The sequence below is a fragment of the Hibiscus syriacus genome, unplaced genomic scaffold (genome assembly GCF_006381635.1).
Source record: "Hibiscus syriacus cultivar Baekdansim isolate YM2019G1 unplaced genomic scaffold, ASM638163v2 tig00110930_pilon, whole genome shotgun sequence".
Lineage (NCBI taxonomy): Eukaryota > Viridiplantae > Streptophyta > Magnoliopsida > Malvales > Malvaceae > Hibiscus > Hibiscus syriacus.
In genome coordinates, this window is record NW_024062917.1 from 877,359 (window position 1) to 896,517 (window position 19,159).

The window sequence follows — 19,159 nt, forward strand, 5'->3', positions numbered from 1 at the left end:
AACAATTAACTCTAAATATATAGAAATCAATTCATCCCTATATCCAATTAGAAATCATTATTAAACAATCCAAAGGGAAGCATGCATGAACCCAAACTGGAGTGCTCATTAAATATATTATGGGTGTGTTGGTAAACGGACATTTTCTGGACCGAGGCTGGTTACATATACAATATATGATTATGCCGCATGTCCTCCAATTTTATAATGTAAATTAACCACTAAACCTAAACAATTCTCCCTCCCACCAAAAATGTACCTTTCACGCCTATATAGTATTATGCCCCCATGTTATGCTCCATTTCAGTCCCGAAAACACCGGAACCAAACTCATTCCCAGGTCGATGCTGAGCCTGCCCGGAGCTGATGCAGTAACTGCTGGTGCTAGGTTTTCGTTAACACTCTTCTTAGGCCTCTTGGGCCTCTTTGATTGCATGTCATCATCTGAAGGCCGTCATCTAACTCATTTCTACAAGGCTACAATTCCTTTGCTTAGCAAAGCACTTTTCCTCTGCACAAAAAGTAATAAATAGAATTATTTAACACACATAACGTGTTGCCTAACTAGGTTATTCTCAACATGTTCAGCAGAATCAAAAGCAGCAGGAACATCTTTCACAAGTTTTTCTATGCTTTACTCCGGTCAGAAAGGGGCCCCTCTAGGATTAACCAAAAATAATTAGATCATTCTTTCCAGCAGCTAATATAACAAGAGACAAACCAATAGGATTGCACGATACAATATGTGTCTTACAATAACATTTCATCTTTTGTGTATTATTTTATTTGGGATAACCCCAGAATCTCTCTATATTGGCCTTCAGTATTTCTTGTAAAACGAAAAAACAGATATTTCAATCATAATTTGAATCTAGGTGACCTTAGTACCTTCTTATTACTGGATTTGCCTTTTTCTGGATCTGGAGATGGATCAGCCCCAGTACCCTGAGCTCCAGTATTTGCCAAGTCTTCCAAAGATGCATCACCTTCCGCATCTAACCGTATGCCCTTCGTTGATTGTTTTTTCTTTGTCTATCCTTAGCCTAAGGGTGCATAAACATAAATCAGTATAGGGGGCCATAAGCAGTTCTATATCTCTTTTGATGCTGAGAAAAGAAGAGAATTTGTATGCTTTCAGAGTTAAACCTAACCTGAAGAGGAATTTCTCTTAATTTCTGCTCCAGTTGCGCATCATCCAGAAGTAAAGATACAACATCCTCAGGAGCCAAGAGATCTCCCTGCACATGGCCACCTGTCATGACAAGCTGCTGCACAGTATTTTCTGACTTGCTCTCTGCAAAATCTTCCCTCAACTGTCTCCTTACAAATGAGTCGGTAGACAGTAACCTACGAATGTAAGATCATGTGAAAAGGTTGAAACAAATAAATTCAATAACTTAAACCGACTATTACCGACTAAAAATTGTATGAAATTTAAATAAATAAATATTTTCATAAAAAAACAAAATGAGCTGAAAGTTTTATGCGGAAATGCAAGTCAGATATTAACCAGTATAACATAAGCAATGTTATTCAAAGAATGATAGAATAATACATAAAATCATTCACATGCAATCATAATAGAGGTGTAAGAGGCAGAATCTTACATCCCTTGTCTGCCCTAAACGGTGAGCTCTGTCCATGGCTTGCAAATCCAAGGTTGGATTCCAGTCACTTTCATAAAAGATTACAGTGTCAGCAGCTGTCAAGTTAATACCCAATCCACCAGCTCTGGTACTCAGCAAGAAGACAAAAATGTCATTCCTGCAATAGAAAACAAAGTACGTTTCAATCTTGGATTCTATTGCAGGAATAGAAAACAAATTACACTGAAGTGTGAACGGAATAATGAATGAGGTGCAATGAGCAACAATCTGGTGTATGTTTCAATCAAAGGAAAAAACTTCCAGACTATGAGTGTCAGAGAGAAAGGGAAAGGGAGAGTGAGAGAGAGTGCCATAGGCGGCCAGTCCTCCGGTGAGGAATGGACGGCGTTTGTCAACTTCCTGAGTAAGAGGGTAACTTGGCGAACACTAAAGGAAATCTTTCAACAACATGGTAGTGTTATTAGGGTCTACATTCCGAGTAGCTCCACCAAGCAGAATTATAGGAACTACACGTTTGCTTTCGTTCAGTTTGAGAAGGAAGATGGGTTGATGAAAGCGATAGCAATTTGAATGGTATTTGGATAGATGGTAAGAAAGTCTCAGTTGGTGGCTAAGTACCAGAAGCAGAGGTCCAGGCAAGAGGATAATAGAGATGTCAGAAGGGTAGAAGGTAAATGGAAAATAGGAACGACTTTGAGAAGAAGACCAAGGTCAGTGTCGATCAGCAAATTGAGGGATGAAAGAACATATAAGGATGTGCTGGTCTCTTATGACGAGCAAAGGGAAGTTCAGGGGAACAAAGAGTTTAAGGAGGGTCGTCCAGGAGAGAAAGAAGGACTGAGAAATGTATGGGAGATGCATATCCCATTAGATGAGTATGATTGGGTTAAAGATCATTGACTGGAATTATAAAATCCCAGTTTGATTTGGAATTAGTGGAGAAGGGGCTGGCTAGTGATGGAATCATAGTCAGGGGAGCTAAATGGGGTTATACATGGAACTCTTGTATCTTAACTTTCGACTCAGTAGAAGAATTAGAAAAAGCAAGGACGAGCAGAGGGGAGGAATTGTTGTTTTGGTTTGATTGGCTTGATCCGCTTATGAGCGAAGAAGGTGTTCCATTGGCTTTTTGCTCAGTTGAATTGGTTGGAATCCCTTTATTATGTTGGAACGAATCTTTCTTGGAAAAGTTACTTTCAAAGTGGGGGAAGCTGGTCTGTATTCATGAGTCGACAATCAAAAGGGAGGATATGGCGGTGGCAAGAGCTCTACTGAAGGTGGCCAGTCCGTTCGACATACAAGAATTTGTTAATATGGGTTCGTATGGGCGTTCTTTCAAGGTTAAAATTAACTTGGGATCGGTTAGTATTAAACAGGAAAGCTTTGCAGTAAAAAAATCTATGGTGGTCGGAGATGGTGTGTACAGTAACGACGCTCAACCTGAGGAGGAAGATGATAACCATTCAGTTGGAGTTGGTAAGCTGGACTTGATAGCTAAGGATTCTAGGGATACAGATGTCAGAGGGTTGGTAGGGGAAAACTATACATCTATGGTAGGCGGCAAAGGGGAAGAGCATTTATTGTCGCAGGAACTACAAAGTCAAAATAGTGGTGCTATGATGTCAGAATTACCAGATGGGATTTTGAATTTAAAAGGGGATTATCGAGGTCTGGGTTTAAGAGATGATTTTATAGTTGAAAGTGTGGCAGCCCAATCTGTGGATTCGAGTGAGGACAACCCATTTTCTTTTATTGGGCCTGGGGTTAATCTAACCAATTTGGGGTTTGGTAAGGGGAATGAATCCCGGTTGGAAACTTTGGTGGAGCCGCAGCAATCTGGTTCGGATAAATCAAATGTGCAAAAAAAGGCTAATGATCCTTCTTATCTATTCCCAAAGCCAATTCCTGGTGGGGTCGTCGTTAGGATACAGCCAGTACATAGAGAAGATTCTAACAAATCCAATGAGGTTTTGATTAATGGAGGAACATTCCTGAACAAAGAAGCTAGTAGTGAGGAAGGTATAGAGGAGGTTAGGGAAGAAAAGTCGATTCACATGGGCAGGAATCAAGAGAGTGGATGTTATAAGGAGCCTCATACTATTGGCCTTAGTAGTTGGAGTCCTTTCAATCACCTGCCTAGGAGTCTGCATTTGGGAGGGTGGAAGAGAGGGCCTGTCTCCAGAGTGTATAGAAGATCCAGAGGTAGAAAGGTGTGGTTTAATCCACGCAGAGAAAATGGTTCAATGTTTCCACTGGAGGTGTCTGATCACAATAGGTCTAGAAATTTTCCTACCTCGAGTATTTTACCTATTACTAATATATCGGGGAGAAGCCCGATTGAGACCCAGGATGATGATGGTTCTAGTCAGAAAGCAGATGTAGTTCGGTCACAGCCTCCCCGGGGAGATGGTGAGGGTGTTAAAGGGAATAAGCATGGATCAGAAGCAAGGATTGGTATTAGAAGAAAGAAAAGGATTCTGATTAGGGAAGCACTGGACGTGGCTAGTATCCCTACTGTGTATTCTCCAAATTTTTCCTTATTTTAGAAGAGCGCTGGCTACATGGGAAGTCAGTAAATTGCTTGGGATCTCATTCAAAGAGGGGAAGAAGGCCTTTTTGGATAAAATAATTAATATGGAGAAAGGTTTGGCTGATCGTGGGGAAGGGGTGGTTCCGGGGGAGTAGGGATCTCTCGGCTGCTTTGCTTTGAGGTTTTGTTTCCATAGATATATACATGGTAAAGATGAAGATTATTTCTTGGAACATAAGGGGTATCCGAAAAAAGGAAAAATCTAGAGCCGTAGCTACTATGGTCAGGAATTATAAACCAGGCATTCTTCTCATTCAAGAAACAAAGCTGGAAAAATGTTCTCAGGCTATTAGGAGAAGGATAGGTGGAAGTATTCTTAATAGTTGGACTGTTGTTCCAGCTGTGGGGTCTGCAGGAGGTTTAATGGTGTTGTGGAATGATAAGGATTTGAAGTTACAAATAGTCATTTAAGCAGCAGGTTCATAGCTGTCTTTGGAAGTTTTAAGAATTCATGTGATAAATGTGTGATTATTAATGTATATGGTCCAAGTATTGATGCTGAAAAGGAGGATTTTCAGGGAATTGCTGAATTTGTCACTGCTCAAACAGTATCAGTTTGCATTGGGGGTGATTTTAATGTGTATTTTGATCCGACAGAGAAGATAGGAATGTCACAGAATTGGTTTTCTATAGCTATTCTAAGAAATTTCCTGAATCATACTAATTTAATCGATCTACCTATGGTTGGGGAAGGTTCACTTGGTGTAATAATAGAGAAGCCTCTACTTGGGTCAGATTGGATAGGTTCCTAATTTCTGGGGATTTCTGATAAGTTTTCCTAATGTTCTGCAAAGCCTGTTACCGAGATCTTTATCTGATCATAATCCCGTTTGTTTGGAGGAAAAAAATGTTGATTGGGGCCCAAACCATTCAGATTTTTTAACTATCTTCTAGAGGAAAAAGGGTTTGAGGATATAGTTAAATCATCCTTGGATGTTTCGAGGGGGAGTAGAAGGGGTAGGGGCATTTTCAGCATTCTTCAAGAAACTAAAAAAGCGATCAGAAGTTGGTCGGGCAGAAAGTTCAATGGAATTTCTGAGTCCATAGCAGATCTGGAATTGAAGATAAATAATCTTGAATTTAAAGCTCAAGCTGGGGACCTCTGCCAACAGGACTGGGGGCATCTGCTACAGTTCAGATCGGATCTATGGAGGTTGTATAGGATCGAAGAAAGCATCTGGTTTCATAAATCAAGGGCGAAATGGATTAAAGATGGAGATAGAAACACTAGATTTTTTCATTTAACTGCTCTAAACAGGAGTAGGAGAAATGAAATTACTAGTTTGAAGATCAATGGTTCTGAAGTTGTAGATCCGCAATCTATTAAGTTGCATATTGCGGCCTTTTTTAAGGAATCCTATAGTTCTATGTCAACGCTGGGTGTAGAGGATTTATCCCTGGAGTTTGCTATGCTATCAGGGTTCCAATCTTTAAAACTTGAGGAGCAGTTCACGGAACAAGAAATATGGCAAGCGATAGCTTCTTCGGATAGTTCTAAAGCACCAGGACCGGATGGCTTTACCATGGGCTTCTTCAAGAAATGTTGGTCGGGTTTAAAGGAACATGTATTGAAGTTTTTCCAGGATTTTTTCATAGGTAGAAAATGGGAACACGGAGTTAATCACGCGTTTATTACTCTCATTCTGAAGAAGACTAATCCGGAAAGTGTGGAGGATTTTAGACCAATCAGCCTTGTAGGTAGTTTATACAAGATTCTCTCAAAAGTATTATCTAAAAGGTTGAGTGGCTGTGTTGGCGACATAATAAGTCAATCCCAATTTGCGTTTATTCCGGGGAGACAGTTATTGGATTGCGCCTTCATTGCGAACGAAGGTATTGATTTCTGGAGAAAACAAGGACTACAAGGGGTAGTTTTTAAAGTTGACTTCCGAAGAGCATACGACACTGTGGAATGGCCTATTTTGTTTAGAGCAATGAAAGAAATGGGATTTGGAAACAGATGGTCATCGTGGATTACTCAATGTCTGTCTACAGCCTCTATTTCGATTCTTGTTAACGGGTCACCTTCTGAGGAGTTTGCAATGGAAAAAGGTCTTAGACAAGGCTGCAGTCTTTCTCCACTTTTGTTCAACATTATAGGAGAGATGCTACATTTAATGCTTTCTAAAGCAATCGAGAGGGGTTTATTCCAGGGTATTATTATGGGGAATTCTGGAAATTCTACCAGGCTGTCCCATCTACAATTCGCCGATGATTTAATAATTTTTTGTCAAGCCTCCATTAATCAGATCAAAAATGTAAAAAGGGTGCTGAGGATCTTTAGCATTATGACAGGTTTACACCTCAATTTAGCAAAGAGTAAGCTGTTCGGTATCAATTTGGAAGAGGGAGTGTTATCGGATTGGGTAGAACAAGTGGGCTGTTCGGTTGGTTTTCTACCTACAGAATACTTGGGACTTCCCTTGGGAGCAAGGAAAAACACAGAGGCTCTATGGGATCCGGTCTTTAAGAATTTTAGTTCCAAACTTGCGGGGTGGAAAGCGTCTTGTCTGTCTTTGGCTGGGAGGACAGTCCTGTTGAAGTCGGTGCTAACCTCTTTGCCGATTTTCTTTCTATCTCTTTTCAAAATGCCGTGCAATATCGGAAAGAAGCTTAATTCCTTAATGGCTAACTTTCTTTGGGGTGAGAGGGGGATAAGCGGAGGATTCACTGGGTAAATTGGAACACGGTTTGCAGGCCTTTGAACTGTGGTGGACTAGGTGTCCTTGATTTGAATCTTACTAACCGGGCTTTACTAGGCAAGTGGGTGTGGAAATTTGCCAATGACAAAAACTCTCTCTGGAAATCGGTGTTGTGTAGTAAGCAAAAGATCAGTTGGAACACTATGTCTATGGAAAGGTTACTTCTCCGAAATCTTCATGGATCTTGAGAGGCATTGCTAATAATTTTTCTAAGAATGATTCGGTAGGGAACTTTCTTAGATTGAATTCGAAGCTGCAAGTAGGTAATGGGAAATCAATTTCTTTTTGGAATGATGTTTGGGCGGATGAGGTCCCTCTAAAAATACTTTTTCCTAGAATCTATGTGCTTTCCAGTAATAAAAGGGGGGAGATTGTTGAGTTTGGCAGCTATGGACCGAGTGGTTGGGAGTGGACTGTCCAAACTAGAAGGAATCTGAGTGATTGGGAATTGGACCAGTGGTTAGCTTTGATGACAAAAATAAAGGATGTCAAACTGTCAGAGCTGGTGGAGGACTCTCTTTCTTGGTCTGCTAGTGGAGATGGACTGTTTTCGGTTAAATCATGCAGGGAAAACATTGGCTCGGAGGTAGGGAGTAATGATGTGTGGTTACAAGGAGTTTGGAAGGGTTTGGCTCCACCGAGAGTGGAAGCTTTTCTATGGCAACTTGCACATCAGAAATTGGCAGTTAAGGCTGAGTTGGTTAAGAGAGGAGTTTCTTTAGGGGAGGATATACAGTGTCCTTTCTGCAAGATTCACGAGGAAACAGTTCAACACTTATTTATTTCCTGTATTGTTGCTTGGAAGTTGTGGAATAAAATAGCTAGCTTCTGGGATATTTGTTTGTTCTCCTCAAGACCCTCCTGCTTTGCTTAGTTCCTGGGGTGAGTTGAGGGGAAACTCGACGATATGGAAGTTTATTCTAGGTGTTATCTTCTGGTCAATCTGGAAAGCCAGGAATGCTATAGTGTTCGAAGGTTCTAACCTGGACAGCATGTCTTTGTTCTTTACAGTTAGATTCAGGTTATCAAAATGGTTTTTAGCAAAGTTTCCTACGGTTAATATTCAGGAGGATTTGCTGATTGGTAATCCATCTCTAGCAGATGGGTTTTCGTTAACTTTAGACAGAGTTGGTCATAACCTGCGTTGGATTCCCCCCCTGTTGATTTTCTTAAGATGAACGTTGATGGAGCTGTTAGGCTTGGAGGCTCGGGTGGAGGCATAGGAGGTATATTGAGAGATTCGGAGTGTTGCACGCTTTTGACTTTTTCAGAGAAAGTGGACCAAGTTACTCCTACGCTAGCTGAATTAAAGGCTATTAAAAGGGGTATTGAAATTTTTCTGGCTTCAGTTTGGGTTTCTATTGGGAGATTGATTGTTGAGAGTGATTGCAAGTCGGTAGTGGAATGGATTAAATCACCGGCTTTGGCTCCTGTTTTCTACTTGTCTTTGGTTAATCAGATTTTGACTCTTTCAAATGGCAAGGTTCATTCAGTGAGGTGGATTCCAAGAGCGAGCAATGGGGAGGCTGATAGCTTAGCTAAGAAAGGGATAGGTTGAATGTAAGGACCTGTCACTGGATTTTCTGGTCCAGCGAGAAGGTCTATTAGAAAATTGTTGTTAAGTTTTATGGGATGTATTGTCATGTAGTGTTTAAATCTTATGTAAGATTATATTATCAATAAAGTTTTTAAGGCACTCTTTTCCTCCTTCCGCTGATTAAGGAGCTTACCACTAAGTTCCTCTAATCAAGAAGGGGGTTTTTAGCGAGGCCTTCCATTCCTATCAAAAAAAAAAGAGCGAGTCAGATGTGATTATGTGAATGAAATACTCACCGCAGCTGAAAGTCTCTGACCATGTCTCGTCGATCCATAATCGTGGAAGACCCATCAAGCCTCAAGTACCTATATTTTCTATAGTTCATGTAGTCCTGCAACAATAAACAGAGTCAACACCAACATTTTGCAGATACAGACAAGTGATAAAACCCAAAGTAATGCATCGGTATAAAGCAATCAATCAACCACATGAAACTCAGCTATGTAGATTGAGATGTTGCAGTTACAATAAAATCTGAATTCTGTATGCATAGAATTAGAAAACCCTTTCTAACTCCGAACTCCAATGCATACAAGCAACGATAAAAGCCATACTTTACACTTGCACTTTATATGCAACAAAAATAATATAGCATACACATTGCACAAGATTGCTTTTAAATGCTTTCGTTTTATTACATATCAAATCTAACTATCCACCTGATAGCCATGATTAACAGCTACCTCCAAATGCTTTAGCACTATATCTACAAATCAAATTTAATATAGAACAGACGAGCTTAGAAATTTTTTTATAAAATAAAGGTGAAGAATAAACAGGTAAAAATACCTCCAAAATATTCAACATTTTTGTCATTTGTGCAAACAATAGAACACGGTGATTTTCTGCTCGGAGACGTTTTAACAATATATCAAGCGTCTGAAGCTTGCCAGAATCCTAACAAGAAAATGAAATATATCAAACTGTCAATATAAATATATCAAACCACAACAGAGCAGCTATAATGTGATCACAAAATACTCTTACTGTTAGCAACTTTGCATGGTCAAAACTTGCATGGGAGGACAAGAACCAAATATCTTATATGTAAGCTGGAGGGCAGGTCGTGCAACTGGTAACTGAGAATCAATTTCTTGAATCAAACGATGAGGACCATCTGGCATTCTAGGCCCATTATATTCAGACGTTCGAGCAAACCCAATCAATAATCTTTTGACCCATGGATTATGCAGTTCTTCAGTCATTCTGTAAGCAAAATTTCTATCCGAGCATTGAGCACCAATCTATCAAGGAGAAAATATTAACAGTGAATAATGTATCTGACTCAAGCTTAAGTTGTCCCTCATAATAGTAAAGAAAAGGATAAAATAAAAAGTAGAATATACCAGAGGAGATCTAGTTCGTGGGATGAATGTGTGTGTTGAATGAAGAAGTTTAGTATTGGATAGCAGCCTATCCTGATGAGAGACAACTAAAGCCTCAAATGGATCATTTCCTGGAACAGTTGCAAATCTTCTTCTGAGCGAGTTGGTCTTGGATCTAGATGGCATTAACAACATCCTTGTCACAGCTCTAACCGTTCCCATCTCAAGGTAACTGGAATTGAAGTCATCATCCAATACCTCCATTAAATCATCTAAACTTCCATCTAAAACCTGATTGTCCCATCTTGAAATAGAAAACAAGAGTCTCTCGATAAAAGAACCAGTTCCTAAGAATGCAACTTCTGCTGGAGACAAATCCATCAGACGGGAGAACCCAAATGTCCCACTTCTGACACACAAGCCATTTGAGCTACTCTCTTGTGGGAAAATAGATTGATGAATATTTGCCGTGGAGAATACATTGAAGTATTTGTAAAACATTTCTCGGTAAACTCCACGAGCAACTGTCGAGCATAATGTTTCAGAATTATGTAGAACCTCTTGTTGGAGAAGTTTAGGTATCTGAAGAATGAAAAAAGAGGGCAATGGTATGGGTGGTAAAGTAGTAAAACAAACAAGACTTATACAATCAGAACTATAGACTGTGTAACAGAAGTACCTTGTAGGTTATGGGATTATGACTTCCGGCATAGTGTATATCCTCCAACTCACCAAAGGGAGGAGGCAGAAGAGAATTTGGGATCTCTCCAAAATAGAAGTATGTGCTTCCTTCATTTCTTTCAAATAACTCTGGATGGTTACACACCTACCATTACACATAAAGATATTCAAAACAATCTGAAACTCCAATACATAAAGAAACAAGATCCGTGTTTTTTCCCAACTTGTTAACCATACGAAGCCAGGATAGAAATAAAACATGAAAACTATAACTTACCTTCCTCAGCTGAATTACAATATTCATCAAATTCAGAATTTTCTTTTCATTAAGATATCCACGATTGCCATCAAACAATTCAGCTAGAGATATCTTATTCTTAATAGCTTGATAGAAAGCTTGCTGCCGGGAACTCAACTTGCAGTGAACCATAATCTCTGTTTTCGTAGTCAGCTCAGAAATCACATCTTTCTTAACTCGCCGCAGCATAAAGGGCTTTAAAATTGCATGCTGCCACACGAAAGGGAAAACAAATACCATTAAGAAATATCAACACAATAAGGGGAAAAATAATACATTCCTTTTGATAAAGAAAAAAGAATGTCAGTTTCAGCTCCTAGATAAATCAAACTATAATAAATACAAGAAAAAGAGTCTTTACAAGTCCAACAACTTCATCCTCACAGAAAATCTAGCAAGAAAAAAAACACTCACCAATCTATTAAGCTGATGCTCATTCAAAGTACCTCCATGTTCAGCATGATTCTCAATTCTGATGATATAGAAAGAGATGCAATCAATAAGAAAACTATTTTTCATCAGATGGTGAAAGAATAGAGTAGGATAGCATAAGGAAAACATACCCCTTAGAAAACCATTCATTAAACTGTTCATGGCTGTCAAATAAGGTTGGCATGATGAAATGCAGAAGAGCCCATAGTTCTGCCATGTTATTCTGGATCGGTGTACCAGTCAGAAGCAAGCGGTTACGACAGTTGAAACTAAGCAGTGTCTTCCACCTTATACTGCAAAGCCACAATATACCAGATAAAACTTGAGTATATGAGAATATAGTAGAAAGTAAAAACGGAAAAACACCGAGTAACTGGATGGAGTAATCTATTGCAGTAAAAGAACATTTAAGATTCTTAAACCAGTAGTGGAAATATACTGTTACAACAGATAAAATGATAAACTACTGTCAACAAAAATCTATTGTATACATGTATAAGTTTGTGTTCAAGTAGTACTAAGATCTACATACTTATGAACACAAGATAAGACAAATACTTGTAATTCTATTCTCAATAACATTTACATTGCATAAAAAGAATAAAGAATTTACATCAATATCATTACATGTAGGGATGTCCGGCTTCCAAATACCCAATTGAAAAAAACAACAAAGAAGTGGCATTCAATGGGGTGAGATTGCCAGTAGGCAACAAGACAATTTATACACAGAACTCGCTCATCAGATAAATATTTGCTAAATAGAAAATAATTAACAAGGAGTAAAGCTCATAAATTTAAGGAAACAAACAAATTAGAAGGTAAATGTAAAAACCTGCTTGAACTCTTGATTGCCTGTGCTTCATCTAATACCATGTATTGCCATTTCACTCGTCGAAAATACTTTTCATCAGACACCAGCAGTTGATAGCTAGTAATCAGAATATGAAATCCAGCGTCCCTGGAAAGAAATAATTCATAAATTTACATGAACAATATAAGGGATGCAAAAGAAAGAGTTAATAAGTAGCCATTTTAAAGAACTCCGGCTCCATAAGTATCAAAAACAGACTTTAAGTGAGACCAGTCCTGTCAAGGCCACAAGACATGCTTTAGCCATTAGAACTTAGAACCCTTACATTGCCAAAGGCACAAGTCACAAAAAATGCAGTTAACTCAGTGAAGTAAGGTGCAATTTATATGTATATGTTTTTGCATATCAATTTGTCTATATATAATAAGCTTAAAATATAATTTATGGTTTCCTCAAGTTCTTATCCAAGAGGATGTGCTGATTGGAGATCCTTCCCTTGCAGATAGTGTCTCTGTTCCTAAATCTAAGAGCTGTCATGTGCTTTGCTGGCTACCCCCTACACGGGATTTTCTTAAGATGAATGTTGATGGAGCTGTAAGGTTTGATGGGTTGGTCGGAGGTATAGGTGGTATTTTAAGAGATTGGAATTGTAGCACTCTAATGACTTTTTCGGAAAGTATTGGTCAAGGGCCCCCTCCAGTTGCTGAATTAAAAGCTATTAAAAGAGGCATTGAAATCTTTCTTTCTTCAGTTTGGGTTTCTGTTGGTAGGTTGATTGTTGAAAGTGATTGTAAGTCTGCAGTGGAGTGGATTCAGTCTCCGTCTTTGGCTTCTGTCTTCTTTAATTCTCTAGTTAAGGAGATTTTGTCTCTTTTTTCTGATAAGGTGTCTTTTGTTAGGTGGATTCCAAGGGATTGTAATTGTGAGGCAGATAGTTTAGCAAAGGAAGGGATTGGGTGTATGTAAGGTTTTTGGTTTTAGGCTGTTTTATTCGTTTTTGTAGGTTCTGTTTTCTGGTGTAATTGTTAAGTCTTATGTAATGCTGTTATATTAATAAAGGCACTCTTTTCCTCCTTCCGCTCATTGGTTCTTTCTTTTGGGAAAGGAACCACTATGAGGGAGGTTTTTAATGAGGCCCCCTATTTCTATAAAAATATATATATATATATAATTTATGGCAATAAACTCTAAAAGGAGATCCAATTTATCTTATAAAACATGTGAAATTCTCTCTTTTGTTGGTCTTTATGCATGATTTCTTACTGCCCCATGCCTTTTGTTGAATAATCAAACATTGGGAAGTAGTGATCCTGATTTTCATTAATAAAATTTTTCTTGCTGAGCAGAAAAAACATTGGAAAATTGAAAGTTTGATATTACCTCCTCTTTTACTGGTATAGGTATAGTTGCCTAAAAAACTTAAAAATTAAAGAAATTAATGAGAGTTTCAATCAGGCAGATTATTCACCTTCAACCTTACAAACAAGAGCACATAGGAGCAATAGGCACGCACCTCATCCAGAAGGACTAAGGTGCTTTTGTTGTCTGGAACTAAGGTGCATGCCATATCAACACTAGGCTGAATTCAAAGGAACTAACTAGGGTTCAGAAACTCTCAAGTTAATTCCAGTTTATTAATACCAATAATTCATCTTCATTCCATAGTCCCCCCCCCAAAAAAAATAATAATTTAACCCTATAATGTATAACCCAGAAGATGCCTGAAAATTTTGAGCAGAAGATGCTCCCCAGCCAAATAGCATATAAATCCTATCAGCAAGGGAGGTACTCGAGTGGTAAAAGCCACATCACTCTGTTTGGATGATATTTGAGTACAACAAAAGATGTATTATTGCTTGACCTTGATATATAACTTTCAAGAAACCTCTACAAGTTGGAAGAACTGGGGACATCAAACTTCAGATTGCAACAAATCAGTATTAGATATTGTTCATAGGCTTAAAGTCTTTGAAGGTGTTGTTAGATGGGTAAATAGGACAGCCAACTTAGAGGCTGATGCCTTAGCTAAAGAAGGCATAGGCTGAGTTAGTGTTGTTGTTTAGGGTTGTTTTTGGTTTCCTGTTTTTGTTAGGGGGTTTCTCTTGTTGTTCCTATGTAATTCCTTATGATGAATAAAAACTTAAGCCACTCTTTTCCTCCATCCGCTGATTAAGGAGCTTTCCTACAAGCTCCATTAATCAAGAAGGGGGTTTATATCGAGGCCTAACATTCTTATAAAAAAACAAATCAGTATTAGCAGTTATGGCACCAACTTACAATGTTTCTTTTTATTATTGAAAGCTACAATGTTTCTCATATCATTGAAGTAAATTGTATATTGCAAACAAAAGTAGACTAGACTACCTTCGATAAAGTCGCTTTGGATTGATGTTCTTCCTAAGAACCATCCGATCCTGAAGTCCACCCCAATATGGAAGAGTTTTAAGGTCAGGACAGAAGCGACTAATCTCGTCAGCCCAATTATTCAAGACAGAAGCAGGTGCAACAACAAGAAAAGGCCCCCATATATTTTTCTCCTGTATAAAACAACCAATCCTAGTTAGGATAAAGAAAAAATTAAGCAACAAAACATCAACTTGTAGCGATTACCTCAGCTAAATGAGCCAAGAACACCATTGCCTGAATAGTTTTCCCCAAGCCCATTTCATCAGCAAGAATACCATTTAAACCCTGAAAGAGAATATAGACTTTCCATCATAATCGTGTAAAAAGGAAGCTCAAACTGTTTCATTTGATAATTATTAAAAAAAAACTATTCAGTAAGAGGTTCCCTTACAACCTGCTCATAACAATTAACAAGCCATTGAAGCCCCTTTAACTGGTATTCCTTCAGGGAACCCTTAAACATTTCAGGTGTCTGAACCGTTGAGGTGACAGGCATAGTGGAACTGCACATAAATTAAGGGAAAATGAGAAAAAGTTGAGAGGAAAAAGATCCCCTCCAACTGTATTTTTATTCTAATATCGAACACAATAAAACTTACGGGTTATGCAGATCTATATTGCTGGACCCGGCAACAGAACTATCTTCTAAAGGCACCTCAGTTTCAGCAGCTTGACGCAACTTGAAACATTCAGTATCAAAAGCACTAGTCAGCTTTTTTTGTTTAGATACAGCATCTTGAGCAGCTCTTAGAGCCTCCTTTTTCAGCTCAGCCTCCTCTGGATCTTCTTCACCGCCAGGCCCACCATCATCTTCTTTTTCATCATCATTTGATTCTTCATCCTTTGCAGGCAAAACTTCAGCAGGCTGAGAATTTGCCTTGTTCTGCATAAAGTGACTATAAAGTTCTGTTTGTTGTATAAGAAAATTGAGCCTTTGCTGCTGCCTCTTCGCTTCTCGAACCTCTTGTTCACGCCTTAAAGCTTCTGCAGCTTCTCTTTCCTCCCTTTTCCTCACTTCTGCCTATTAAAGATAGGAATTTACATAGCAGGCAGGTTCAATAAAAAAAATCAATAATATGCAGAAAGTGGCGTCACACAGTAACCAAGTTAAACCATGATTTATATAATATGTGCATACAAATAATTACATATGTTGAAAAACTTGTGTATTTACGAACAGTGACATTTTCTCATTGTAATTCTAAAGCGACATTCAAATTCTCTCCATCACAACTATAATTTTAGAAATGTTTTAGTTTATAAAAACAGGTTTCGCATGCAAGGCACATGACAAGAAATACAAGTACTATAAAATATGCAGCAAAAGTACCCAACCACCCTCGTTATTATCTGGTACTGGTATATCGAAAGGAACTATCCAATAAGACCTTCCATATTTCAACTACTGATAATAGGCATACTCTTCGTCGTCCTTTCAAAAATAATTCCAAGCATGCAGTTAACAAACAAAATGATGACCACTTTTAAAGTTTAAAGTACATTCGCAGAGCACAGAACATTAGAAAGGGAGAAGAAAGATACCATCTCCTTGTCAACCCTTCCAGAACAACAGCATATCTCTAGTCAATTTCCTTGTGCGAAGTGCAGCACCCCTCATAAATTTGAGAGATCTACTCACCTTTAATTTCACCTGGAAAAGAAATTAGATCGTCACTAAAACTTCAAGGGACAATATCACAAAAGCCTTCTGTCCTAAAGTACTCTAGAGATCACATAGCAACATACATACCTCTCTCTGGCAGTTTTCAGCAAATCTCTTTGAATCAATGAGTTGCTTTCGATGAAAATTAGTGAAAGTCCTATGATGCTTTGGAATGTCTCTTCTAACAATGGTAACCCAAACTTTTCCAATTTATCCATTTCCTCCCTCTCAATTACAGAAGGTTCTTTCTTCACTTTAGGTTTCTTTGGTAAGCTTCGTTCAATTATCTGCATCCAGTCGCAGAGGAAATTAAATTAGAGTATTCACAAATTAAATAAAAAGAAGATTATCCTAACTTAAATTGAGCTAACCTCATATGTGTCTCCTTTCTCCAAAACCTTAACATAGTAAACCTGTAATACACCACCCTCTGACAAAATAGACCGTTGTAAATTTCCAGCAGCCCCCTCAGGAATGGAGGAATTCAATGCACTCTCAGATACCTTGAGACTAAACGTCTGAGTTGAGTTCGAAGCTTCCAAAGCCTTCAATCTTGCCTGAAGTGATTCATATTGAGGATATGGCTCTCCCATCCCTGCTCGGCTTTGGGATCCAAATCTTTTATCACTAGCCATCATTGTTGCTAAGGACCTCAAATCTAAAGTACCCTTTAGGTAAAACTCCTCCACCCGGATATCTGAAAAGCTTGGCAAGTTCAGTGACGATGCCAGCTTATCATAGGTTGGGGGAATCCTATAAGTGATGCCCTCTCCAATATCTAAATAAGCAGGTTCATACATGATTCTGCAGATCATATGTGAAAACAATTGTTGATTATGTCATTAAGTTTTATGAATATGGCAATCCAAAGAAATAATTTATAATTGATGTATCACAATACTACATAGTGTATCACCAAAGGAAAGATTAAACCAAATAATATCATACTTGGGTACAAGCTCTGCTTCGTGATAATTTGGAAACCTCTGAGAACTAACATCATTCATCCATTCAGATGTGGTCTCCATATCATAGAACCCTGCTCGCTGTTCATTTCCCAATTTCCTAGTTTTTGAACTACCCAAATTGCTCTTTGGAGTTGGAATGCCCATTCGAGAAGGAGCAGGACTCGCAGAGGTATCCTTGAACCTCCTTTTATACTTCTGTACATGCTCCCCAAGCATTGATCGATATCGCTCCTCAGTAATATGAGTTCCTTGATAATCCTCGTCCTCCTCGTCACTATTGAAAGTCCCCCTCCACTTTCGCTTCGCCAAACTCAATTCCTTCTGAGACATAGTTCCATTACCATGGTTCGGCAGTGCTCCACCTATTGAAAACTCATTACATAACAATGCACATCACTTGGTTAAAAAATTATCTTTAATATCTACACGTATAAACAGAACCAATGAAAAGAGGGGGAAAAAGTTCATTTACAAGGATAAAATCCAAAGGAGCCCTTAATTCCGAGTTGAAAAATAAAAAACCTACCTTGGCTACCTCTGCTCTCATCCTGACTACTATTCCCGTAATAATCAAAATCATCATCAGGTTGTGGAACTTTGAAGTTCATCAAAGACTACAACACAAACCAAAAATAAAAACAAAAAAGGAAGAAGTTTACTTGAAAGACGATCAACATAAAAGTATGAAACGAAGTTCACCAAAAAATATTGAAATAAAAAACAAAACAAATATATATATATATAACCCAAAAAAGATCGATTAAGAAAACAAGTCGAAAGGCTAGTAACAGACCTCAAGATTGAAGAGACTGGTGTAGGACAACGAATCCTTCGATTGGCGCCTAGATTCCATGAAGAAGAAAAAGTGAAAAGAATCCCAAATAGAAAAACCCTAACTCTACGACGAGCATGGAGGAAGAATTTTGTAAATAAGGTGTAAGAAGCCCCTAAACCTAGCAGATAAGGGGAAATTATATATATCCAATGCGGAAAGAGAAGAAGGAAGAAGGTGCGTGAGATACTGTGGGTGGACAATGAAAGAGAACGGACGACATAATAGAAGATACAGACGGGGTGGGATGCATGAGGCCTTGCTAACATACACCGCTAAGGTGACATCTGTTAATGTGCGCCCTGCTTTCTTCAAAAAGAATATGGTTATTGGTTAATATAACACGAGTAGGCTGCAACCTTTGGAGCAAATATTACATTATTCTTAAATTTTTAAAAAAATAATTTGATTCTTAATATTTTTGGTAAAAAAAATAGGGAGTAGCTAAATTCGTTGGAATCAAATTAATTGACTAGACCTGCTCAATTTAGTCAAAGTAATCTAATTAATTAATTTGGTTTTGATTTTCGAATGGTAGAGAGACATATAACAATTTCGGTGATTAAAAGAATAATTGTTATTTCTATAAATACTAAGTTCGAGCACTAATAATTGTTAAGGTATTTGAATGTTTATTATTAAATAATTTAATAATTTTTAAAAATAATATTATTACTTGTAATCACATAAATTAATTAGTTTTTTTTTTAAATTAATTCACTTTTCTTAAAAGAATATTGTCGAAATCACTTTCAATTTGGTTGCCTGAGCTTCAATGCATAGTGCCGTCACGGTGACAAGTCCTAGATTTGATGCTGCTATTGGCTTACCTTTGGACCGAAAACAATTCAATGATTCATTCACCATGTGAAGATATTATAATTAGATGATGAAAATATAGTTAAAATAATGAGTGGATGATTAAATAAATAATTTATTTTATATTTCATTTTTTTTTCAAAAATTTTGATCCCTTTATTTTTTGTAAGTTTGAAAAATAAAATTTGGTTATCCTCTCGATTTTAAAGTTTCGTCATGATTAATACGGATCGATCCGTGTCGTACACTTAATTTTAGCAAGTGAGTCTCTCAACAAAAATTTTCTACATATACAAATAGTCAAACTTTAATCTACTTAAATGATATTAAATTACTTACCACTTAAACTAATCTCTATTAAAATTTCAGTGTTAAGTTCAAGTCTATTATACTCTATTTTTTAGGTTTAAACTTAGTCTTAAGCT

The 19,159-nt window shown here is 37.8% G+C and overlaps 1 protein-coding gene across 1 annotated transcript; it reads right to left on the bottom strand.

Moving 5' to 3' along the window:
* Positions 1-411: 411 nt before the first annotated feature.
* On the bottom strand, positions 412-18,109 carry LOC120146618 (chromatin-remodeling ATPase INO80-like). Its single transcript, XM_039160132.1, is given in 29 exon segments — positions 412-511; positions 889-1,026; positions 1,029-1,043; positions 1,152-1,279; positions 1,282-1,308; positions 1,311-1,347; positions 1,608-1,764; positions 8,733-8,827; positions 9,286-9,393; positions 9,484-9,509; positions 9,512-9,740; positions 9,843-10,403; positions 10,501-10,647; positions 10,780-11,010; positions 11,215-11,272; positions 11,364-11,525; positions 12,068-12,193; positions 14,411-14,583; positions 14,657-14,737; positions 14,847-14,955; positions 15,052-15,473; positions 15,995-16,013; positions 16,015-16,103; positions 16,203-16,321; positions 16,324-16,402; positions 16,487-16,919; positions 17,064-17,445; positions 17,610-17,697; positions 17,877-18,109. Coding segments are annotated over 29 exon segments (4,341 nt in total). The 5' UTR covers positions 17,937-18,109; the 3' UTR covers positions 412-469.
* Positions 18,110-19,159: the final 1,050 nt, after the last annotated feature.